The 25,894-nt window shown below is 49.0% G+C and overlaps 1 protein-coding gene across 3 annotated transcripts in view; it reads left to right on the forward strand.

The window, feature by feature from the left end:
• rad17 (RAD17 checkpoint clamp loader component) overlaps positions 1 to 6,643 on the forward strand; it is a 94,163-nt gene extending 87,520 nt beyond the window's left edge. For all 3 annotated transcript variants that reach the window (XM_038805398.1, XM_038805397.1, XM_038805399.1), the window contains 4 exons: positions 145 to 291; positions 938 to 1,058; positions 3,096 to 3,153; positions 5,610 to 6,643. In XM_038805398.1, the coding sequence (XP_038661326.1) occupies positions 145 to 291; positions 938 to 1,058; positions 3,096 to 3,153; positions 5,610 to 5,865 (582 nt within the window). In that variant the 3' untranslated portion in view covers positions 5,866 to 6,643. The remainder of the gene's footprint in view (positions 1 to 144; positions 292 to 937; positions 1,059 to 3,095; positions 3,154 to 5,609) is intronic.
• The last annotated feature ends 19,251 nt before the right edge of the window (positions 6,644 to 25,894 follow it).

Below are 25,894 nucleotides of genomic sequence, written 5' to 3' on the forward strand. Positions count from 1 at the left end.
ACATGGCCTCCTATGCTGTATTAGTTTATGCTTCTACAAAATTATAATTTCCACACATGCTAAGAGTATTGGTCATGTTTATGGCCCTTTCTTATACCAAGTTTTAATAAACTTCTTTCTGCACATTCTATACAATTTTCATAGCATCGTTCGACATTACAAAAATATAGTGCATCTGTGGCTGCACGAGGATTGATTCATGCCAACAAAGCTCGAGCTCGGGCTAATTGTAAAGGAGGAGCTGGTTTCAAACCTTTACACAAACCGCAGTGGCTGTCGATCAGTAAAAAGGTATGATTGGAATTCTTTTGACTGACTAATTCAAATTCTGGTAGTGATTATCCAGATACTGATCAGCTGGGTTAATTCTTTTAGGGATAAAATAGTGCATTGTACGCTGTGTACCACACTCCTTATGCTTCACCCGATGCCTATGTATTTACATTGTGTATTTATTGTATGTCCTACCTTTTTCATATATGGAACCATCTGTCTGGACTGTACACAGAACAATACCTTTCACTGTCCCCCTCAGTACAAAAAACCCAAATCCATTGCTTCCGGAAGAATGACTGACTGTTTCACTGCCAAAATAGGCTTGCTGTATTCTGCTCTCAAAAGCAAGAAGCAACTTGTACCTCTAAGAAACATATATGCATGAGTCACAATCCTCGATTTATTTATTTTCTGTTCTGGAAGAACTGCAATGTTTGTCTGGCACTTGTTTCTAGAGATTTCTTTCCAGCATCTGTGTAAGCCTTTTCATTTCAAATCGAACATTGTTGTTTTAACTGAGAAACTCAGATGATACAAATAATGTACCTATTAAGACAACTTCCTTTAATGAATTCCTCCATTATTATAAACCTCAGCATTATAAACTATTTTAAAGTTGTCATTGTAACTTTAAAAAGTTCTTGTTTTTCTATTGTTTCAGTATAAAGAAAATTGTCTTGCAGCGAAAGGATTTTTTTCACAGTTCTGTTTGGCCCCATTTTGCCTTCAGACACAGCTGCTGCCATATCTTGCTCTGCTGACAAACCCCATGAGAAATCAAGGTAAGAAGTAGAATATTAACCGTCATCGATATTTGTTTTAGTAATTTGAAGGCAGAACGGTGGCGCGGTGGGTTAGCCCTGCAGCCTCAAGGCGCCGAGGTCCCAGGTTCGATCCCGGCTCTGGGTCACTGTCCGTGTGGAGTTTGCACATTCTCCTCGTGTCTGTGTGGGTTTCGCCCCCACAACCCAAAAGATGTGCAGGGTAGGTGGATTGGCCACACTAAATTGCCCCTTAATTGGAAAAAATTAATTGGGTACTCTTTATAAAAAAAAAAAAAAAAGTAATGCATTTGAAAGCAGGTCAGAACCAACCAGGTGTGTCAGTTGCTGTATGTGTGTTTGGGGAAAATCTTACAATTATTATTATTTTTAATTGCCACTTGCAATTTCCGCAGCAAAATTTTCAAATGCAGGAGGGTACAAGTGTTTTTTTTTGATTATGTTGCTCAATGTTGACTTGCAGAGATTATACTTGAAGAAATGTTCAAGTTGAAACTTGCATGCAGTTCGAAGCATTTTAAATAAACTTAGACAAGATAAGACAATATCCTGCAACTAATTAATTGGGCAGTACATTTCCCAATGTATTGGCAGATTCTACTGTCTTCCACCTCCCGTCTCCAAACCAATTTGGATTTGGTACACTTACTAGTCTGGTGAACATCGCAAAATTGTGTTGCTTAAATAGAAAATAAATTGGACAACGGTTCAAGTAGTAACTACAGGATGAATACTGAAACTGTCAAATGCAACTGTACAATCATATATGTAGACAGAAAAGTTCACTTTTTTCATCTTTAATTTAGCAAAAGGACCCCTTTGTTGGTAACGTGAATGTGTTAATCCTTTGGTAATTCTCCGCTTTTGCTATAATGTTTGACATAAAAGATGTTTTCTTGCAATACTCCTAATTAAACCACAGCTGACTGTCCTTGGTAAAATTGGAGACGTTATCATAGAATTTACAATGCAGAAGGAGGCCATTCGGCCCATCGGGTCTGCACCAGCCCTTGGAAAAAGCACCTTACTTTTTTAAAAATAAATTTAGAGTATCCAATTCATTTTTTTCCAATTACGGGCAATTTATTGTGGCAATTTATTGTGGCCAATCCACCTACCCTGCACATATTTGGGTTGTGGGGGCGAAACCCACGCAAACACTGAGAACTCAACACGGACAGTGACCCAGAGCCAGGATCGAACCTGGGACCTCGGTGCCGTGAGGCAGCTGTGCTAACCACTATGCCATCGTGCTGCCCAAGAGCACCCAACTTAAGCCCACGCCTCTGCCTTATCCCCTTAACCCAGTAACCCCACCTCACCTTTTGGACACAAAAGGGGAATTTAGCATAGCCAGTCCACCTAAGCTTGCACTTTCTCCCTGTGTCTGCGTGGGCTTCCTCCGATTTCTTCTACAGTCCATCTTTGGACTGTGCACATCTTTGGACTGTAGAAGAAACCGGAGGAAACCCACGCAGACACAGGGAGAAAGTGCAAACTCCATGAGGGCAGTCGCCCGAGGCCGGAATTGAATCCTGGAGCTGTGATGCAGCAGTGCTAACCACTGTGCCACCATGCTGCCCCCACTGTGCCACCGTTCCACCCAGTTCTTAGGCTCCTTTCCAAATGGGCTGTTTCAAATCTCACAGTAGACTAAGGCTGGGAGCCCCGACTCAGACTTCTCTTGACTTATTTATGTCCTAGCTTGTTATCAGGCCAGCATCACTGCAGGCCAAAATTGACGTCTGCTTCATCAGCAAGGTTTATTTGGGGTTGTGCAGCGGTTAATCTCAAATCACTGGCTAATTTAAATGAGCACTCTCTAATCTGGCATTGGGACTATTCCGCAGACCAAAGGTGGTGTTATTTAATTTCGACCCAGTGCCTTCAAGAAAGCTGAAGAAGAAGAAAAAAATCTAGTAAATCACAAATGAGGTAGAGGAAGCTCATTCCTCATATAATAGTGAGTGACTGCAGTTTTATGAAGTTACGATTTCATCTGTTACATTTACAAATCGTTTTCTGATCCTTGTACAGCCCAAATAAATTTTATCCAAGATGTGGGAAGGTTTCCTTTCAAGAGATATTCTACTAGGTATGTGAAATTTCCCTCCTAATACCTTGTTGAGTATAAGGTGTCATTGTCATTTTTAAAAAATCATTCTGTACATTCTATCCTAAAAAGTATGCGGTTTAAAATAATTTAGCTTTGTTTAATTTCTAGTGGTTGGGAAACTGATTCAGAATTCTGGATTTTCTTGGGCCTTTGTGGAATTCTGATTCTTGCACTTTCCAGTTAAAAATGTATTTCAGGTTCATTTATAATTGTGCAGAAAAATACTTTTTAAAAAGAGGAGTATTTTACAGCTCTTAACACTGAATGTTTACGCATTATTATATGTATACTTTGGAGCTGGAAGTATTGGCAAGAATATTGTTTGTTCAGTGTGGAGTTATATAGCAATAATCATAGTCATGAGGTGAAATCTATTGCCAACAATTTTCGACGCTGCAAGTGGCATTTGTACAGAGTATATATTTTAAAATTAAATTTCATGGACAGTGCAAATCAACTTGGCCTGATTTCTCACACAGCTTTCAATGTTCTCATTGATGTGTGCAACAGGAAGGCACCTGAATAATGCCTGGTATCCACCACTGGGAGACTACAGCTGGTATGGGAGGTTGCTCCACATGCCAAAGGCAGCGAATAAGTGAAGTCAATAATGGAACCTCTAGCATTACTGGGAGTTGTGCAATCTGTGCTGGAGTTGTTATCTGCACCCTGCCCGATTACCAACCATGCATTAATTTCAAGAATGCAGGGCAATTATGCCTTGTAGCATTAAACCTGATCCAAGTTGATACTTCAGTTAGGGAATGTTATGTTATATGAAGCGCTGTCTTTCAAATAGGGCATTCAAACCAAGGCTTTGTCTGCCAGCTCAGGAAAGCGGAAAGATCCCATCTCACTCTTTCAGAAACAGCAGATTAATTCTCAAAAACAAATTAAGGTGCATAAATTAGCTGCCGCATGATGACGACAATGAGACGTCAAAGTTATTCATTGGCTGTGAAGCACTTGGACCTTGAAGTTTGTTAACTTATTGTGTTCCTCCAATTTATTGCACATCACACAATTGAATTTCCCTATAGTTTTTTTAGAAAAAGTGAGATAGATAAACAAAATCAGTCAGTTGTAACAAAATGCTCAAGGCTGCACTGCTGCGTCCTCTTTCTTGATTTCAACAGTTAGAATTTTTAAAACGGCAAGCAGACCAGTAATTCGAGTCTGATTTCAGTGTTTATTTAATTGTGTTAGATATTGTGGAGTTCAGTAAAATAGCTTAACTTCAGCAGCAGGCTGAAGCATTCTGTAATACTTCAGTCCTTGAAAACTATTTATCCCCTGATTTGTCCTCAACAGCACTGTAGGCAATCTGTCCAAAATATGTTCAAAATATACATGGAAGTGTATTTTGTCCACCATAGCCCAGATTTCTTATCTTTTTAACAGATGCAAAGAATGCTAGTAATTTAATTCTCAGTCTCTCTGCCCTGGCACAAATGTTCAGTCTCCTCACCAAACAACATTTAAACTCCAGTTGATGTTAGGTAGAGTACAGGAAGCAAAAGAAGCCGTTTCTCCACATTTTTACCATTTACGTTCTGACGAAGATCTTATTGGACTCTGACTTGTCCTTAAAAATACACAACTTTAACACTGCTCCCTTATGAATACTGTTTCACGGCGTGGGGGGGGGGGGGGGGGGGGGGGGATGAATACTGTTTCACGCAGCTTACTGTTAAGACCACCACAGGAAATGTGCTGTCATGCTTTTTATTAAAGTTTGAAGTTCAACGAGATTATTAAATCAGACCCGACCCAAGTGTGAGATTAAGAGGTTTGTACTATGGAGCTGGTCTGCTTCACCCCAGAAAAACAGTGTAAACATTTGAAACTGAAAGTGACACACAAGAAGCAAGACTGGAATTTTCAGTTTTATTCTGATGCTTGACAGCAATGGGATCAATACCAATAATACAGTTTTGTTGCGTCGAATCACGCAGTTAAGCATTACAAGTTAATTGATCTGTGTTGTGGCTAGTAACTTTGTCCTAATAGCAATTTGGAGTTACTCCCTGTACATCTGAACTTTGTAATGATAAGGGACAAGTCTCGAGAAAGGCTTTACTTTTGTATTGGCAATGACTCAATCATATTAGACGCCACAATATTTACAATGTGTGCCCCATTTGTATGGTTACAGCATTCATGAATGGCAGTCACGGGCGGCACGGTGGCTAGCATTGCTGCCTACGGCGCTGAGGACCTGGGTTCGAATCCCGGCCCTGGGTCACTGTCCGTGTGGAGTTTTCACGCACTCCCCTTGTCTGCGTGGGTTTCACCCCCACAACCCAAAGATGTGCAGGTTAGGTGGATTGGCCATGCTAAATTGCCCCTTAATTGGAAAAAATAATTGGCTAATCTAAAAAAAAAATGTAATGAATGGCAGTCACTTAACTGTGTTGATATTGGGGATTTTTCAGGTCAACATTGGAGACTTTAACAGATCGGGATCCAGGTATTCTGGAGTTAGATAATGAAGAAGAAGAATATTCCCAGCCTCGGCTATTAACACATGACCAGCCAACAGCAACATCAGAGACCCAAACAACATGTTCAACCACCACTGGAAGCCTGTCTGGTGGAGGAGACCTACCAAGTAGCCAACCACAACCGACCATAACCCAATCCTCTCTAGAAGAGGAGGAGTTGGTAATAGATGAATATGATAGCAACTAAAGTGGAAATTCTATTATGGTCTAAGTTAAAAGTATATGAATATTTATTTTTTTAGATTGCTAGAAATCTGCTTACATAGTGGACACAAAACATTTTTCATTAATGAGTGTTCCCAGAGCCACAGTAACTAGGAGCAGTTCTTGAAATTCTGTGTGTGAAAATAATGTTTGCTCTAGCACATCCAGAGCTGTGGAACCATTGGAAATTGTCCCACATCTCTATTGCCCAGTGCACGTAAGATCTATTGAGATTTTGCAGCTTCTCGGAAAACCTATTAGAAATATTCATTTCAGTTATTGTACCAAAGGAATCTATTTGTTATGCAAACTGTGTACAGAAATTAATTTTGACCGTAGAGTTTTGCTGAACGCTCACAAGTATGATAATTATTTTCTCAATTTTGCCTTTGTTGATGTCATGCATAATGTTTGGCCTTAATTTCACTGAGCTAGTTTACCAACAGTGCTCTGTAATAAAAATTTCTAAACTGAAGATACTGAAAAAAAATATAAATACTATTTATATTTATACTTAATGTTTTTGGTAAACAAAAGGCCATAAACTCCTTGTAAAGCAATCTGAGCCTGAAAACACTGAATTATTTATGCTGTAATATGATGTATACTTTTTTATTAGTTGCAGAATTCACAATATTAGAGGTTCGTGGTACATAGGGTTGCCCCATTTTATAATTGCATTAAACCTTTTATTGAACACGGCAATATTTGGTTTACTATGTTTTGAGTTGTTTGCAATAAACATTTCTAATTGCCTCTCACATGGCTTATCACTTTTAATAACTAAGTCCAATCTTTGTTCATGTTTTTAAAGAATGCATGTGGGGGAGAGGGGAGAGAACCAGCAGAGGGCAGCAGAGCAGAGCTACTGATCAGCTGTTCTGGGGAAATTTGCATACGTGCAGTGCGGTCAGCCTAAGTTGAAGGTGAACCTGCGAAGAAGACCCAAGGAGTTTGAATAAAGGCAAGCAACCAGCAGAGGGCAGCAGAGCAGAGCTACTGATCAGCTGTTCTGGGGAAATTTGCATACGTGCAGTGCGGTCAGCCTAAGTTGAAGGTGAACCTGCGAAGAAGACCCAAGGAGTTTGAATAAAGGCAAGCAACCAGCAGAGGGCAGCAGAGCAGAGCTACTGATCAGCTGTTCTGGGGAAATTTGCATACGTGCAGTGCGGTCAGCCTAAGTTGAAGGTGGTTTGTGGAGGGGCTGTTGGCAAGTGACAGTTAAACCCGAAACACTTTGTGAGTGTTTCCCACCCTACCTCCTCCTCTAACCAACCCCCCCACCCCACGGTGGTTGGGAAGCGGGAGCAGGGGCCTGTCGTGAAGGTGAGTGAGTGCCTTTAAATTTGCTTACCTTTCAGCGGGATCAGGGTTTGAGGTAATATCAGGTAAGCTCTTCCGTTCTTTTTCTTTTTCTTGTTTTTTTTTAATCTAGAGGGGATGTCAGGGAAGGCAGTACAATGCTCCTCCTGCAGAATGTTTGAGGTGAGGGACGCCGTCAGTGTCCCTGCTGATTTCATCTGTGGGAAGTGCACCCAACTCCAGCTCCTCAAAAACCGTGTTAGGGACCTGGAGCTTGAGCTGGATGAACTTCGGATCATTCGGGAGGCAGAGGGGGTCATAGATAGGAGCTTCAGGGAAGTAGTTACACCAAAGACTGGAGATAGATGGGTAACTGTAAGAGGGATTGGGAAGAAGCAGTCAGTGCAGGGACCCCCTGCGGTCGTTCCCCTGAGTAACAAGTATACCGTTTTGGATACTTGTGGGGGGGACGACTTACCAGGGGTAAGCCATGGGGTACGGGCCTCTGGCACGGAGTCTGTCCCTGTTGCTCAGAAGGGAAGGGGGGAAAGGAGTAGAACATTAGTAATTGGGGACTCAATAGTCAGGGGCACAGATAGGAGATTTTGTGGGAGCGAGAGAGACTCACGTTTGGTATGTTGCCTCCCAGGTGCAAGGGTACGTGATGTCTCGGATCGTGTTTTCCGGGTCCTTAAGGGGGAGGGGGAGCAGCCCCAAGTCGTAGTCCACATTGGCACTAACGACATAGGTAGGAAAGGGGACAAGGATGTCAGGCAGGCCTTTAGGGAGCTAGGATGGAAGCTCAGAGCGAGAACAAACAGAGTTGTTATCTCTGGGTTGTTGCCCGTGCCACGTGATAGTGAGATGAGGAATAGGGAGAGAGAGCAATTAAACACGTGGCTACAGGGATGGTGCAGGCGGGAGGGATTCAGATTTCTGGATAACTGGGGCTCTTTCTGGGGAAGGTGGGACCTCTATAGACAGGATGGTCTACATCTGAACCTGAGGGGCACCAATATCCTGGGGGGGAGATTTGTTAGTACTCTTTGGGGGGGTTTAAACTAATTCAGCAGGGGCATGGGAACCTGGATTGTAGTTTTGGGGTGCGAGAGATTGAGAGTAGAGAGGTCAGGAGCACAGTTTTGACTTCGCAGGAGGGCGGCAGTGTTCAGGTCTGTGGTTTGAAGTGTGTCTATTTCAATGCCAGGAGTATACGAAATAAGGTAGGGGAACTGGGAGCATGGGTTGGTACCTGGGACTTCGATGTTGTGGCCATTTCAGAGACATGGATAGAGCAGGGACAGGAATGGTTGTTGCAGGTTCCGGGGTTTAGGTGCTTTAGTAAGGTCAGAGAAGGGGGCAAAAGAGGGGGAGGTGTGGCGCTGCTAGTCAAGGACAGTATTACGGTGGTAGAAAGGATGCAAGATGGGGACTCTTCTTCCGAGGTAGTATGGGCTGAGGTTAGAAACAGGAAAGGAGAGGTCACCCTGTTGGGAGTTTTCTATAGGCCACCTAATAGTTCTAGAGATGTAGAGGAAAGGATGGCGAAGATGATTCTGGAAAAGAGCGAAAGTAACAGGGTAGTTGTTATGGGAGACTTTAACTTTCCTAATATTGACTGGAAAAGATATAGTTCGAGTACATTGGATGGGTCGTTCTTTGTACAATGTGTGCAGGAGGGTTTTCTGACACAATATGTTGACAGGCCAACAAGAGGTGAGGCCAATTTGGATTTGGTTTTGGGTAATGAACCAGGCCAGGTGTTAGATCTGGAGGTAGGTGAACACTTTGGAGACAGTGACCACAATTCGGTGACCTTTACGTTAGTGATGGAAAGGGATAAGTATACCCCGCAGGGCAAGAGTTATAGCTGGGGGAAGGGCAATTATGATGCCATTAGACATGACTTAGGATGTGTTGGTTGGAGAAGTAGGCTGCAAGGGTTGGGCACACTGGATATGTGGAGCTTGTTCAAGGAACAGCTATTGCATGTTCTTGATAAGTACGTACCAGTCAGGCAGGGAGGAAGGGGTCGAGCGAGGGAACCGTGGTTTACCAAAGAAGTGGAATCTCTTGTTAAGAGGAAGAAGGAGGCCTATGTGAAGATGAGGCGTGAAGTTTCAGTTGGGGCGCTTGATAGTTACAAGGAAGCGAGGAAGGATCTAAAGAGAGAGCTGAGACGAGCAAGGAGGGGACATGAGAAGTCTTTGGCAGGTAGGATCAAGGAAAACCCAAAAGCTTTCTATAGGTATGTCAGGAATAAAAGAATGACTAAGGTAAGAGTAGGGCCAGTCAAGGACAGTGGTGGGAAGTTGTGTGTGGAGGCTGAGGAGATAAGCGAGATACTAAATGAATACTTTTCGTCAGTATTCACTCAAGAAAAAGATAATATTGTGGAGGAGAATGCTGAGACCCAGGCTATTAGAATAGATGGCATTGAGGTGCGTAGGGAAGAAGTGTTGGCAATTCTGGACAAGGTGAAAATAGATAAGTCCCCGGGGCCGGATGGGATTTATCCTAGGATTCTCTGGGAAGCCAGGGAAGAGATTGCTGAGCCTTTGGCTTTGATTTTTAGGTCATCATTGGCTACAGGAATAGTGCCAGAGGACTGGAGGATAGCAAATGTGGTCCCTTTGTTCAAGAAGGGGAGTAGAGATAACCCCGGTAACTATAGGCCGGTGAGCCTAACGTCTGTGGTGGGTAAAGTCTTGGAGAGGATTATAAAAGATACGATTTATAATCATCTAGATAGGAATAATATGATTAGGGATAGTCAGCATGGTTTTGTGAAGGGTAGGTCATGCCTCACAAACCTTATCGAGTTCTTTGAGAAGGTGACTGAACAGGTAGACGAGGGTAGAGCAGTTGATGTGGTGTATATGGACTTCAGTAAAGCGTTTGATAAGGTTCCCCACGGTCGGCTATTGCAGAAAATACGGAGGCTGGGGATTGAGGGTGATTTAGAGATGTGGATCAGAAATTGGCTAGTTGAAAGAAGACAGAGAGTGGTAGTTGATGGGAAATGTTCAGAATGGAGTTCAGTTACGAGTGGCGTACCACAAGGATCTGTTCTGGGGCCGTTGCTGTTTGTCATTTTTATAAATGACCTAGAGGAGGGCGCAGAAGGATGGGTGAGTAAATTTGCAGACGACACTAAAGTCGGTGGAGTTGTAGACAGTGCGGAAGGATGTTGCAGGTTACAGAGGGACATAGATAAGCTGCAGAGCTGGGCTGAGAGGTGGCAAATGGAGTTTAATGTGGAGAAGTGTGAGGTGATTCACTTTGGAAAGAATAATAGGAATGCGGAATATTTGGCTAATGGTAAAATTCTTGGTAGTGTGGATGAGCAGAGGGATCTCGGTGTCCATGTACATAGATCCCTGAAAGTTGCCACCCAGGTTGATAGGGTTGTGAAGAAGGCCTATGGTGTGTTGGCCTTTATTGGTAGAGGGATTGAGTTCCGGAGCCATGAGGTCATGATGCAGCTGTACCAAACTCTGGTACGGCCGCATTTGGAGTATTGCGTACAGTTCTGGTCGCCTCATTATAGGAAGGACGTGGAAGCTTTGGAACGGGTGCAGAGGAGATTTACCAGGATGTTGCCTGGTATGGAGGGAAAATCTTATGAGGAAAGGCTGATGGACTTGAGGTTGTTTTCGTTAGAGAGAAGAAGGTTAAGAGGTGACTTAATAGAGGCATACAAAATGATCAGAGGGTTAGATAGGGTGGACAGCGAGAGCCTTCTCCCGCGGATGGAGGTGGCTAGCACGAGGGGACATAGCCTTAAATTGAGGGGTAATAGATATAGGACAGAGGTCAGAGGTGGGTTTTTTACGCAAAGAGTGGTGAGGCCGTGGAATGCCCTACCTGCAACAGTAGTGAACTCGCCAACATTGAGGGCATTTAAACATTTATTGGATAAGCATATGGATGATAAGGGCATAGTGTAGGTTAGATGGCCTTTAGTTTTTTTTTTTTCCATGTCGGTGCAACATCGAGGGCCGAAGGGCCTGTACTGCGCTGTATCGTTCTATGTTCTATAACAATGGGGAGACAGACTGCTTGGGGGCAGGCGCTATGAGGTCATCATGGCTCAGCTGACTCGGAAGTGCAGTGGGGGGTGAGCAGGTGTTAAGCTGGAGCTTGACTTGGAGGGTTGGGTTTCTAGATTTGTTGCTTGGGAGAAGGTGGGGGGAGCTGCTGTAAGATCCCAGACTTAGAGTCACATAACCTGACCATGGGAGGAGACTTTAACACAGTCGTTGATCTGGAATTGGACCGGTCAAAATTCAGGACTGGGAGGAGGCTAGCTGCGGCACAGGAATTGAAGGGGTTTATGGAACAGATGGGGGGAGTAGACCCATGGAGGTTTGCATGGCAAAGGGCAAAGGAGTTTTCCTTTTTCTCACATGTCCACAAGGTATACCCTCGAATCGACTTTTTTGTTCTGAGCAGGGCGCTAATACCGGGGGTGGTGGATACTGAGTACTCGGCAATCGCAGTATCAGATCATGCCCCACATTGGGTGGATCTACAGGTTAACATAGGAATTGAACATACAGTACAGAAGGAGGCCATTCGGCCCATCAAGTCTGCACCAACCCACACTAAGCCCTCACTTCCACCCAATCCCCGCAACCCCTCAACCCTTTTGGACTCTAAGGGCAATTTAGCATGGCCAATCCACCTAACTTGCACGTCTTTGGACTGTGGGGAGGAAACCAGAGCACCCGGAGGAAACCCATGCAGACCTGTGGAGAACGTGCAGGCTCTGCACAGACAGTGACCCAGCAGGGAATCGAACCTGGGTCCCTGGCGCTGTGAAGCCACAGTGCTATCCACTTGTGCTGCCCAATGTGGAGAGATGGCAACACCCGCTGTGGAGATTGGATGTGGGGTTGCTAGCGGACGCGATCTGTGGGTGGGTTAACAAGTCCATCCACAACTACCTGGAAACAAATGATACGGGGGAGGTCTCCGCAGCGACGGTTTGGGAAGCTCTGAAGGCAGTGGTCAGAGGGGAATTAATCTCGATACAGGCCACAGAGAAAAGATGGAACAGTTTGAGAGAGATAGATTAGTGGAGGAGATACTCCAGGTGGACAGGAGATACTCGGAGGTCCCGGACGCGGGGCTACTGAGGGAGCGGTGGAGGTTACAGGCGGAGTTTGGGCTGCTGATCACAAGGAAAGCAGTGGAACAGTTGAGGAAGGCGGGGGGGATTTGTGAGTACAGGGAAAAGGCAAGCAGAATGTTCGTGCACCAGCTCAGGAAAAGGGAGGCGGCCAGGGAGATGGGTAAAGTAAAGAGTAGAGGCGGGGATACTGTCCTGGACCCAGCGGGGGTGAACGAGGTGTTTAAGGACTTCCATAGTAAATTATATGAGTCGGAACCCCTGCCTTGTGTGGAGGTGATAAGGCAGTTTTTGGGTTAGTTTAAGTTCCCAGAGATAAATGAGGATCTGGTGGAAGGGCTGGGAGCCCCGATTGAGGAAATAATCAAGGGGCTGGAGGGCATGCAGTAGGGCAAGGCCCCAGGGCCTGATGGCTACTGGGCGGACTTCTATACAAAGTTTTCAGAGATATTGAGCCCACTGTTGGTGAGGACATTTAATGAAGCAAGAGAGAAGGGAGTCCCCCCCCCCCCCCCCCCCCCAACAATGTTGCATTCATTGATCCTGAAACAGGAGAAGGATCCAAAGCAATGCGGATCATACAGGCAGATTTCTCTACTGAATGTGGACGCCAAATTGCTGGCTAAAATACTGGCCACAAGGATAGAGGACTGTGTCCCGGGAGTGATAGGGGAAGACCAGACGGAACTCAAGGCCAATGTACGAAGGCTTTCAAATGTTATTATGATGCCCTCAGAAGGCGAGGAGGTGGAGGTGATGGTAGCGATGGATGCGGAGAAGGCTTCTGATCGGGTGGAGTGGAATTACCTGTGGGAGGCGCTGGGAAGGTTTGGGTTCAGTGAGGGCTTTATTGACTGGGTGCAGTTGCTCTATCAGGCACCAGTAGCGAGTGTGCGTACAAACCAGCTGAGGTCGGGGTACTTTAAACTACACCGAGGGACGAGGCAAGGGTGCCCCCTCTCCCCGTTACTGTTTGCTCCGGCCATAGAGCCATTGGCCATGGTGTTGAGAGCCTCTAGGAATTGGAAAGGCTCTACGCAGATGACCTGCTCTTGTACATTTTGGACCAGTTGGTGGGGGTGGAGGAAGTAATGCAAATCTTGAGGGAAGTTGGCAATTTCTTGGGGTATAAATTGAGCATGGGGAAAAACTAGATGTTTGCGATCCAGGCAAGAGGACAGGAGAAAAGACTAGGAGAGCTGCCGCTTAGAATGGTAGGGAAGAGCTTTTGATATCTGGGAATCCAGGTGGCCCAGGAATGGGAGGCACTGCACAGGTTAAACCTATCCCAGTTGGTAGAATAAATGGAAGGGGACTTTTAAGAGATGTGACATGCTCCCGCTATCACTGGCGGGGACGACAGACCGTGACAATTACGGTCCTCCCCAGATTTCTGTTTGTCTTTCAGTGCCTCCCCATCTTCATCCCCAAGGCCTTTTCTAAGCAGGTGAATAAGGTTATCTCGGGCTTTGTGTGGGCGAGTAAAACCCCGCAAGTGAAGAAAGTGTTGCTGGAGCGCAGTCGGAGGGAGGGTGGGTTGGCGCTGCCGAACTTCTGCAATTACTACTGAGTGGCTAATATAGCCATGATTAGGAAGTGGGTTGTGGGGGAGGGGTCGGCATGGGAGCGGATAGAGGCGGCGTCATGCAAAGACATTAGTTTGGGAGCACTGATAGCGGCACCTCTTCCGTTCTCGCCAGCACAATACTCCACAAGTCTGGTGGTGGTGGCGGCTGTTAGAATCTGGGGGCAGTGGAGGAGATATAAGAGAGTGGAGGGAGCATTGGTTTGGACTCCAATTTATAAACCATAGGTGGCTAGATGGTGGTGCTGGCCTTTCCGCTGCTGGTGCCACTGGGGATACAGGATAGTTTGCAGTACCTGGGTGGGAGAGGAGAAGGTTTCAGATATTTACCAGGAGCTTTCGAGGTGGAGGTAACTCTGGTGGAGGAGCTTAAGGGCAAGTGGGAGGACGAGCTAGGAGGAGAGATAGAGGTGGGTCTATGGGCGGATACCCTAACCAGGGTTAATACCTCTTCATCATGTGCCAGGCTCAGCCTGATACAATTTAAGGTTGTCCATCGGGCTCACATGACAGCGCTCGGATGAGTAGGTTTTTCAGGGTAGAAGATTGGTGTGCGAGGTGCGCGGGAAGCCCAGTAAATCATGTCCCCATGTTTTGGGCTTGCCCATAGCTTGGAGGGTTTTGGCAGGGTTTTGCTAAGGCAATATCCAGGATACTAAAAACACGGGTGGTTGTGGCAGCACGGTGGCAAGGTGGGTTAGCATTGTGGCCTCACGGCGCCGAGGTCCCAGATTCGATCCCGGCTCTGGGTCACTGTCCATGTGGAGTTTGTACATTCTCTCCGTGTTTGCATGGGTTTCGCCCCCACAACCGAAAAGATGTGCAAGCTAGGTGGATTAGCCACACTAATTTGCCCCTTAATTTGAAAGAAATGAATTGGGTACTCTAAATTTCTGGAGAAAAAACATTTTTAAAACACGAGTGGTGCCAAGTCCGGAGGTAGCGATCTTTGGAGTGTCGGAAGAGCCGTGAGTTCATGGGCGAAAGAGGTTGACATCTTGCCTTTGCCTCCCTGGTAGCCCAGAGACGGATCTTGTTAATGTGGAGGGCCTCGAAGCCCCTGAGTGTGGAGACCTGGGTTAGTGACATGGCTGGGAGTACTCATCAATGACGGTGAGGAAGTATATATTCCGGTTGGTGGCGGGAAGGGGCCCTTTGAAGTCAATGATTAGGCGTTCAAAGAGCCGGGAGGCCTTTACCAGGCGGGCCTTGTCTGGCCGGTAGACGTGCGGTTTGCACTCCATGCAGACTTGGCAGTCCCTGGTCATTGCCTTGACCTCCTCGGTGGAGAAGGGCAGATTACGGGCCTTAATGAAGTGGGTAAGCCGGGTGACCCCCGGGTGGCAAAGGTCATTGTGGATAGCCCGAAGTCGGTCACCTTGCGCGCTGGCGCTTGTGCCGTGGGACAGGGCATCTGGGGGCTCGTTGAGCTTCCTAGGACAATACTTGATATCGTAATTATAGATGGAGAGTTTGATCCTCCAGCTCAAGATTTTATCATTTTTCATTTTGTCACGTTGTGTGTTGCCAAACATGAAGGTGACTGATCGTTGGTCGGTGACGAGGGTGAACCTCCTACCGGCTAGGTAGTGTCTCCAGTGCCGCACGGCTTCCACTATGGCTTGTGCTTCCTTCTCGACCGAGGGGTGTCGAATTTCAGAAGCATGGAGGGTCCTAGAGAAGAATGCTACTGGGCCTGTCCGCCTGGTTGAGTGTGGTGGCCAGTGCGACGTCTGATGCATCGCTCTCTACCTGAAACGGAATGGACTCGTCCACCGCGTGCATTGCGGCCTTGGTGATGTCGGCCTTGATGCGGCTGAAGGCCGAGTCGGCCTCAGCCGTCAGGGGAAGAGTGGTTGTTCGAATAAGTGGGCGGGCTTTGTCCGCATAGTTGGGGACCCACTGGGCGTAGTAGGAGAACAGCCCCAGGCATCTTTTTAGGGCCTTGAGGCTGTAGGGAGGGGGAGTTTCGTGAGGGGGCGCATATGGTCGGGGTCGGGCCCCAGCACTCCGTTCTCTAAAACATACCCGAGGATGGTAAGTTGGGTAGTACGGAAGACGCACTTTTCTTTGTTGTATGTGAGGTTGAGGGATTGGGCGGCCTGGAGGAACCTCTAGAGGTTGGCATCATGGTCCTGCTGATCATGGCTGCAGATGGTCACATTGTCCCATACGGGTATGTAGCCCGCAAACCGTACTGGTCCACCATTCGGTTCATTGTTCTCTGAAAGACCGAGACTCCATTAGTGATGCCAAAGGGGACTCTGAGGAAGTGGAAGAGCCGGCCGGCTCCCTCAAAAGCAGTGTAGTGGGGGCGGCATGGTGGCCCAGTGGTTAGCACTGCTGCCTCATAGCACTGTGGATCCAGGTTAGATTCCCAACCTCGGGTCACTGTCCGTGTGGAGTTTGCACATTCTGTGATGCCGATGACACATCTGACGGGGGCATTCCGGGCAGGCACGCAGCCGCATTGTGGGGTTTGTGGGGCTACGAGTCCATGGGTCAGGCCTGGTGTGTTTTCGATTTTCGTCCAGCGATTTTCCAGCGCGTTGACGACGAGTAGTGAGGAGGTGTCTGGCGAACATCTCATTTACGGGCTTCACGAAGTGTGCCTTGAGAGTTGCAAATGCCGCCTCGTACGTGGCCGCTTTCTCGATCATTGCTGCGATTCGATGGCTCACCCGAGCATGGAGGAGTCGCAACTTGAGAGTTTCTGAGGGAGGCGTTGTGGAGGAGTCGATATAGGCCTCGAAGCATCGGAGCCAATGTTCGAATATTTCCTTGGCTTCGGCCACGCAGGCGTCGAGTTCAAGCCTGTCTGGCTTGAGAGCGGCTTCCATAGTGCTGTCTATGACTAATAAATTGATATACCTTCAATTCACTGAGAGGCAGAGAGAGCGAGTGAACAGTCGGCTTTATTAGTCATGAACCTAGCCAGAGTCGGTTGTACAGATGAATGCCGTCCACAGGCGGCCGGTCTACATATGGCCCCGGTGAGGGCGGAGACAGAGGCGGAACCATACCGGGGTTGCAGTACAGTACCTGGAAGCAGCTCGTATCACCACTTCCAGGTCATAGGTCATAGGTTACAGTATCATACATGCATTATGGTGAATACATTCACCACAAAGCCTCACTCGTTGATTTTCTGCCTTCCGTTACCATTTCTTATTTTACCTTATGAACCTACCCTCAAGTTGCCATCCCGCTGAAAAATTAGTTTACACCCTCCCCAACAGCACCACCAAACCTCCCAGCAATGATATTGATCCCAGCCCCACTCAGGTGCAAACCTTCTGGCCTGTACAAGGGCCGGCCCCTCCCAGAACCAGTCCCAGTGCCCCTGGAATTTACATCCCTCCCTCCTATACCATCTCTCCAGCAATGCTTTCATCAGCTCTAAGCTCCCATTTCCAGTGTAGCACTGGTGGCATTTAGAGATATTTAGAACTTAGTTTTACTTAATCTCAGGCAGCACGATGGCGCAGTGGTTAGCGCTGCTGTCTGCAGCTCTGAGGATCCGGGTTTGATCCCGTCCCCGGGTCACTGTCTGTGTGGAGTTTGCACATTCTCCCCGTGTCTGCGTGGGTTTGATCCCCACAATCCAAAGATGTGCAGGTTAGGTGGATTGGCCACACTAAATTGCCCCTTCATTGGAAAAAAATAATTGGGTTCTCTAAATTAAAAAAATAAGGGAATAAGGGACCATGGTGGGTGGGGTTCAAGAGTTGGCACGGGTCAGCATAGGGGCTTTAATGGATGATGGGGGTGGGTGGGAAGCATATGTTGGCATGCGGAGTGGGTGAGGGTGTGCGAGGGGTGACGCCTAAGGTCTAATGTTTCAGAAAACAACTGGGTAAATCACAGAGAAACGAGCAAGACTTTTAACCAGCTCTCCTCATTACTTAGCAGCCGTTGTGGTCACCTATCCGTATCAGAAGGTGGGTGGACACTGCCTCTTTGTGGAGATGAACAATATGGAGGAGGTCACAGCTGTCACCTTGTGGGAGGCTCTCAAGGCTGCGATTAGAAGGGAGTTTATTTTGATTGGGGCATATAGAGAGAGGGTGGAGCCAGAGGAGAGGGCAAGGTGATGAGATCTTGAGGATGGACAGGAGGTACTCCAGGTGCCGGTGGAGGAATCGTTGAAGGAGAGGCAGAGGCTCCAGATAGAGTTTGGGTTAGTGTCTATGGGGAATGCGGCGGGGCAGTTGTGGGGGGCCAGAGGGACAGTTTATGAGTACAGGGGGTACATGAGTAGGATGCTGGACCATCAGTTGAGGAAGCAAGCAGCAGCAAGGGAGATTGGTAGAATGAGGGACGAGAGGGTTAAGGTGGTCAAGGAGGATGTAAATGGGGTATCTGAGGCTTTTCTAGGAGGCTCTGTGAGTTGGGGACCCTGATGGGGTGTGGTGAATGTAATTCACAGTATTGTATTGTATGGTATTGTGTCCTTGTGGGCTCTGTCTGTGAGCCGTTGCACGGCTCTGCCCATAGGGGGAGATGAGGAGCTTGTACAGGGCACCACCCTTGGCTCCGCCCATGGCTCTGCCCATGGCCCCTCCCACTACCGGAAGTATAAAGTGCTGCAGCCGTGTGAGCCTGCCCTCAGTTCTTCTGGTCGCAGGCAGGCTCAGTTGTAAGACTATTAAAACCACAGTTTACTTCCAATCGTGTTCCAAGTGAATTGATGGTCACATCAATTTAATAGTCTTAGAAAACTTGAAGAAAACTACTATGGAATCAGCCCTCAAACCTGACCGGCTAGAACTCGACCCGCAGGCTGCAGAGGCGAAGGAAATCTTCCTGCTCTGGCTTTGGTGTTTCAAGGCCTACCTGGCTGAATCGATCACCTCCGAGACTACAGAGGAGCAGAAACTCAGCCTACTGCACGCACGGGTGAGCCATCGCATCTCTACGCAACTCAATTGTACCTACTCCTATACTGAGGCCCTTGCTATGCTCCACCGATTGTACGTGCGGCCGGTAAACTAGGTCTACGCGCGGCACAGCGCCCCGCAGAGTCGCTAGAGGACTTCCTGCGCAACTTAAAAGTCCTTGCTCGGGAATGTAACTTTCAGGCTGTAACGGCCTCCCAGCATATGGAACTCGCTGTCCGTGATGTGTACGTTGTGGGGCTCCAGTCTAACTATGCGCCAGCGACTACTCGAGAAAGGGACCCAGAACTTGGAGGACACGGTAGAGCTAGCAACTACTATGGAGGTCGCGTTCCGAAGTCTAAACTCATTCCCCGCGGACCAAGCGACCCCATCGTGGACCCCCGACCAGCGATTGCCCCAGGCCTGCGCCGCGCGGCCACCCACTCACTATGGAGCGCCAGCGTGCCATTTTTGTGGGCAGCCCCAACACCCACGGCAGCACTGCCCGGCTCGCAACATTACCTGCAGCAGCTGCGATCGAAAAGGACATTATGCCAGAGTATGCCTGGCGAAATCGAAACCCTCTAACTCCCCCGCAGTCCAGAACAATCGCTCCCCCAATTCGCAGGCCCGCAGGCCCCGCAACATTGCAGGGTGTCTGCCGACTCCACCTCCGCCCAACATGTGCGACTCATGGGGGCCGCCATCTTGGAAATCCTCCCCCACGCGGCCGGCCATGTGCGAGTCATGGGGGCCACCATCTTGGACGCGATCTTCCTCGCCGCACGCCACGTGCGATCCACGGGGGCGGCCATCTTGGACGCCATCTTCTTCATCACCTGCCACATGCGATCTACGGGGGCCGCCATCTTGGCCATTACCCGATGTTCACTCGACGACTACGACTACGACCTCCGCGGACAGTCATCACGGGGCCACTCCAGCACTGCTGATCGAGCCGCCGACTACCCGCAATTCAACGCAGTCACGTTGGACCAGTCGCGTCTGAAGCACCTCCAGAGCTTGATGATGTCCGTTCAAATCAACGGATACAAGACACCGTGCCTCTTCGACTCTGCGAGCACCGAGAGCTTTGTACATCCTGATCTGGTAAGACGCTGTTCGCTCACTATCTTCCCTGCACGGCAAACTATCTCCCTCGCCTCGGGTGCGCACTCGGTCCAAATACAAGGGCGCACCGTCGCGACCCTAACGATTCAGGGCGCCAGCTACTCTAATTTCCAGCTGTACGTACTCCCCAACCTCTGCGCCCCACTCTTACTCGCGCTCGATTTCCAATGTAACCCCAAGAGCCTCACACTGAGCTTCGGCGGACCCCTACCTCCACTCACTATATGCAGCTTAGCGACTCGAAAAATCGACCCCCCTCCACTCTTCGCTAACCTAACGGCTAACTGTAAACCAGTAGCCAGTCACAGCAGGCGGTACAGCCTGTAGGATAGAGTATTCATCAAAGCCGAAGTCCAGCGGCTCCTACGTGAGGGGGTCATAGAGGCCAGTAACAGCCCCTGGAGAGCTCAGGTGGTGGTCGTCAAGACCGGGGAAAGGTTCCGGATGGTTGTTGATTATAGCCAAACCATTAACCGGTTCACGCACCTCTATGCGTACCCCCTCCCCAGAATTGCAGACATGGTCAACCAGATCGCCCAGTACCGCATATTCTCCACGGTGGATCTGAAGTCTGCATACCACCAGCTCCCAATCCGCCCAGAGGACCAGCACTACGCGGCGTTCGAGGCAGATGGCCGCCTCTTCCATTTCCTCCGGGTCCCGTTTGGCGTCACGAATGGGGTCTCGGTGTTCCAACGAGCAATGGACCGAATGGTGGACCAGTACGGGGTGCGGGCCACGTTTCCACACTTGGACAATGTCACCATCTGCGGCCATGACCAGCAGGACCACGATGCCAACCTCAATCGATTTCTCCAAACCGCCTAGAAACTCAATCTCACCTACAATAAGGAGAACTGCATTTTCCGCACTACCAGACTAGCCATCCTCGGCTATGTCGTGGAAAACGGAGTCCTGGGCCCCGACCTGCAACTTACAACTCCCTCTCCCTCATTGTCCCAGGGCCCTCAAGAGGTTCCTGGGATTCTTCTCTTATTACGCCCAGTAGGTCCCCCAGTATGCAGACAAAGCCCGCCCACTATTTAAGACCACACTCTTCCCACTGTCAGCTGAGGCCCGCCAGGCCTTCAACTGCATCAAGGAGGACATCGCCAAAGCCGCCATGCAGGCGGTGGATGAATCCGTCCCCTTTCAGGTGGAGAGCGACACCTCAGAGGTCGCTCTCGCCGCCACTCTGAACCAGGCAGGTAGGCCAGTAGCTTTCTTCTCCCGAAGCCTCTCCGCTTCAGAACTTCGACACTCCTGAGTCAAAAAAGAAGCTCAAGCCATTGTGGAAGACGTACGGCACTGGAGGCACTACCTCGCAGGTAGGAGGTTTACCCTCATCACCGACCAAAGATCGGTTGCCTTCATGTTCGACAACTCGCAAAGGTGCAAAATAAAAAACGATAAAATCTTGCGGTGGAGGATCGAACTCTCCACCTATAATTATGACATCATATATCGACCGGGGAAACTCAACGAGCCCCCAGATGCCCTGTCCCGTGGCACATGCGCCAGCATGCAAGACGACCGCCTGAAGGCTATCCACAACGACCTCTGCCACCTGGCGGTCACCCGGCTCGCCCACTACGTCAAAGCCCGAAATCTGCCTTTCTCCACCGAGGAGGTAAAGGCCATCACCAGGGATTGCCCGATCTGCGCGGAGTGCAAACCGCACTTCTATAGACCAGACAAGGCCCACCTGGTAAAGGCATCCCGGCCCTTTGAATGCCTGAGCATCGATTTCAAAGGGCCCCTTCCCATCGACCAATCGAAATGTGTACTTCCTCAACGTCATAGACGAATTCTCCCGCTTCCCCTTTGCTATCCCATGCCCCGATATGACCTCCCACACAGTCATCAGAGTCCTGCACAGTGTCTTCACCCTGTTCGGTTTCCCCAGCTACGTACACAGCGACAGGGGTTCGTCCTTCATGAGCGATGAGCTGCGTCAGTATCTGCTCGACAAGGGCATCGCCTCGAGCAGGACTACCAGCTACAACCTCAGGGAGAACGGGCAGGTGGAGAGGGAGAACGCGACGGTCTGGAAGACCGTCCTACTGGCCCTCCGGTCCAGGAATCTCCCGACCTCCCACTGGCAGGAGGTCCTCCCCGCGCGCTCCATGCAATTAGGTCCCTCCTGTGCACCGCCACCAACCAGACCCCTCACGAACGATTATTTATTTTCCCTAGGGGCACTACCACGGGGGCTTCGCTCCCATCTTGGTTGAGGACACCAGCCCCGGTTCTCCTCCGGAAGCACGTCCGGACACACAAAATGGACCCACTAGTAGAGAGGGTACTACTGCTACATTCAAACCCACACTACGCCTTTATTGAATACCCCAACGGCCGCCAGGACACTGTTTCCCTCTGGGACCTGGCGCCTGCAGGATCCACCACTACCACCACCACTGCCGAGGTACCCCTCACACTACACCCCACCCAACCCCCCATGCCCTGCGCCCCCGCGCCTATAGGTTTCCTGCGCCCCATTCGCCCGTCGCACCGGTCAGTAACGAAGCTTGGACTGAAACACCCCCGGAGTCCACCCTCATGGTCGGCGCAACATCGAGGGCCGAAGGGCCCGTACTGCGCTGTAGTGTTCTATGTTCTATATGGAATAGTGTAGGTCAGATAGGCTTCAGATGGTTTCACAGGTCGGCGCAACATCGAGGCCCGAAGGGCCCGTACTGCGCTGTAGTGTTCTATGTTCTATATGGAATAGTGTAGGTCAGATAGGCTTCAGATGGTTTCACAGGTCGGCGCAACATCGAGGGCCGAAGGGCCCGTACTGCGCTGTAGTGTTCTATGTTCTATATGGAATAGTGTAGGTCAGATAGGCTTCAGATGGTTTCACAGGTCGGCGCAACATCGAGGGCCGAAGGGCCCGTACTGCGCTGTAGTGTTCTATGTTCTATATGGAATAGTGTAGGTCAGATAGGCTTCAGATGGTTTCTCAGGTCGGCGCAACATCGAGGGCCGAAGGGCCCATAGTGCGCTGTAGTGTTCTATGTTCTATATGGAATAGTGTAGGTCAGATAGGCTTCAGATGGTTTCACAGGTCGGCGCAACATCGAGGGCCGAAGGGCCCGTAGTGCGCTGTAGTGTTCTATGTTCTATACCCACACCGACCGTCACCACCCAGCCACCCGAAGAGGCTGCAACCCCGGTGCTCCGCCGATCCCAAAGGACGACCCGGCCACCGGACCGGCTCAACGTGTAGACCCGTCACCCCCACCAGACTTGATTTTTTTTACAGGGGGTGAATGTGGTGAATATAATTCACACTGTATTGCATTGTATGGTATTGTGTCCTTGTGGGCTCTGTCTGTGAGCCGTTGCGTGGCTCTGCCCATAGGGGGAGATGAGGAGCTTGTACAGGGCACCACTGTTGGCTCCGCCCATGGCTCCCCCCATGGCCCCTCCCACTACCGAAAGTATAAAGTGCTGCAGCCGTGTGAGCCTGCCCTCAGTTCTTCTGGTCGCAGGCAGGCTCAGTTGTAAGACTACTAAAACCATAGTTTACTTCCAATCGTGTTCCGAGTGAATTGATGGTCACATCATGGGGAAGGGGGATTAAGGCGGTTCCTGGATGAGTTAGAGTTCCCAAGGTGGAGGATGGATGGGTGCAGGGCCTGGAGCCCCCGATTGAGCTGAGGGAGGTGATGGATGGTATGGGAGCGATGCAGGCGGGGAGGCCCTGGGTCCAGATGGATCCCAAGTAGAGTTTTATAAAAGGTTTGGGGTGGAGTAGGGCCATTGCTGGTGAGGACATATAATGAGGTTAGGGAAAGGGGGGAGATCCCCCCTACTTTATCGCAGGCTTCCATCTGTCTGATTTTTTAAAAAGGATAAAGACCTGGAGCAGTGTGGGTCGTACCACCCGATATCGTTATTTAATTTTAGGGCGCCACAATATCAATGATATTGATCCCAGCCCCACTCAGGTGCAAACCTTCTGGCCTGTACAAGGACCGGCCAGTCCCAGTGCCCCTGGAATTTACATCCCCCCCTCCTATACCATCTCTCCAGCAGAGGACCCGGGTTCAATCCCGGCCCCGGGTCACTGTCCCTGTGGAGTTTGCACATTCTCTCTGTGTCTGCATGGGTCTCACCCCCACAACCCAAAAAGATGTGCAGGGTAGAATTGGATTTGTTTATTGGATTGGATTTGTTTATTGTCACGTGTACCAAGGTATAGTGAAAAGTATTTTTCTACGAGCAGCTCAAACAGATCATTTAGTACATGAAAAAACAAGGTAATAGGTCAACACAAGGTAGACAGTGTAAATACATAGACACAGACATCGGGTGAAGGATACAGGAGTGCAGTATTAGTCAGATAAGTCGATAAGAGGGTTGTTTAGGAGTCTGATAACAGTAGGGAAGAAGCTGTTTTTGAATCTATTCGTGTGAGTTCTCAGACTTTTGTATCTCCTGCCCAATGGGAGAAGTTAGAAGAGTGAGTAAGCCAGGTGGGAGGGATCTTTGATTATGCTGCCCGCTTTCCCCAGGCAGCGGGAGGTGTAGATGGAGTCAATGGATGGGAGGCAGGTTTGTGTGATGGACTGGGCTGTGTTCACGACTTTCTGAAGTTTCCTGCGGTCTTGGGCCGAGCAGTTGCCATACCAGACTGTGATGCAGCCAGATAGGATGCTTCCTATGGTGCACCTGTAAACGTTGGTAAAAGTCAATGTGGACATGCCAAATTTCCTTAGTTTCCTGAGGAAATATAGGCGTTGTTGTACTTTCTCGGTGGTAGCGTCGACGTGGGTGGACCAGGACAGATGAAATGAAAATCGCTTATTGTCCCAAGTAGGCTTCAAATGAAGTTACTGTGAAAATCCCCTAGTCGCCACATTCTGGAGCCTGTTCAGGGAGGCTGGTACGGGTATTGAACCCGCGCAGCTATTTAGCCTTGTGCTAAACCAGCCCCTGATTGTTAGTGATGTGCACACCTAGGAATTTGAAGCTATTAACCATCTCCACCTTGGACCTGTTGATGCTGACAGGGGTGTGTTCAGTACTTTGCTTCCTGAAGTAAATGACGAGTTCTTTAGTTTTGCTGGCATTGAGGGATAGATTGTTGTTTTCACACCACTCCACTATGTTCTCCCTCTTGTATTCTGACTCGTCGTTGTTTGAGATCCGACCCACTACAGTCGTGTCGACAGCAAACCTATAGATGGAGTTGGAACCAGATTTTGTCACGCAGTCGTGCATGTATAGGGAGTATAGTATGGGTCTAAGTACGCAGCCTTGCGGGGCCCCGGTATTGAGGACTATCATGGAGGAGGAGTTGTTGTTTATTCTTACAGATTGTGGTCCATGGGTCAGAAAGTCGAGGATCCAGTTGCAGAGTGAGGAGCCAAGTCCCAGGTTTTGGAGTTTTGCGATGAGCTTGACTGCGATTATGGTGTCAAGGCGGAGCTGTAGCCAATAAATAGGAGTCTAATGTAGGAGTCCTTGTTGTTGAGATGCTCTGGGGATGAGTGTAGGGCCAGGGAGATGGCGTCTGCTGTGTATCGGTTGTGGCGGTATGTGAATTGCAGTGGATCTAGGCATTCTGGGAGTATGGAGTTGATGTGCCTCATGACCAACTTCTCGAAGATCTTCATTACGATCGATGTCAGGGCCACCGAACAGTAGTCATTGAGGCACATTGCCTGGCTCTTCTTTGGCACCGGTATGATGGTGATCTTGCTAAAGCAGGTGGAGACCTTGGAGCGGACTAGGAAAAGGTTGAAGATGTCCACGAACACATCTGCCAGCTGGTCCGCGCAGGCTCTGAGTGTGTGACCAGGGATCCCGTCTGGACCCGTCACCTTTCGAGCGTTCACTTTCAGGAACACCAATCTGACTTCAGAAGCTGTGATGGTGGGTATGGTTGTGTCGAAGGCTGGTGAGGCATTCGACAGAGGTTTGATAGTTTCCTGCTCGAGCATAGAATGCGTTGAGTTCGTCGTGAGAGGTG

This window comes from Scyliorhinus canicula, chromosome 8 (genome assembly GCF_902713615.1).
Source record: "Scyliorhinus canicula chromosome 8, sScyCan1.1, whole genome shotgun sequence".
Taxonomy (NCBI): Eukaryota; Metazoa; Chordata; class Chondrichthyes; order Carcharhiniformes; family Scyliorhinidae; genus Scyliorhinus; species Scyliorhinus canicula.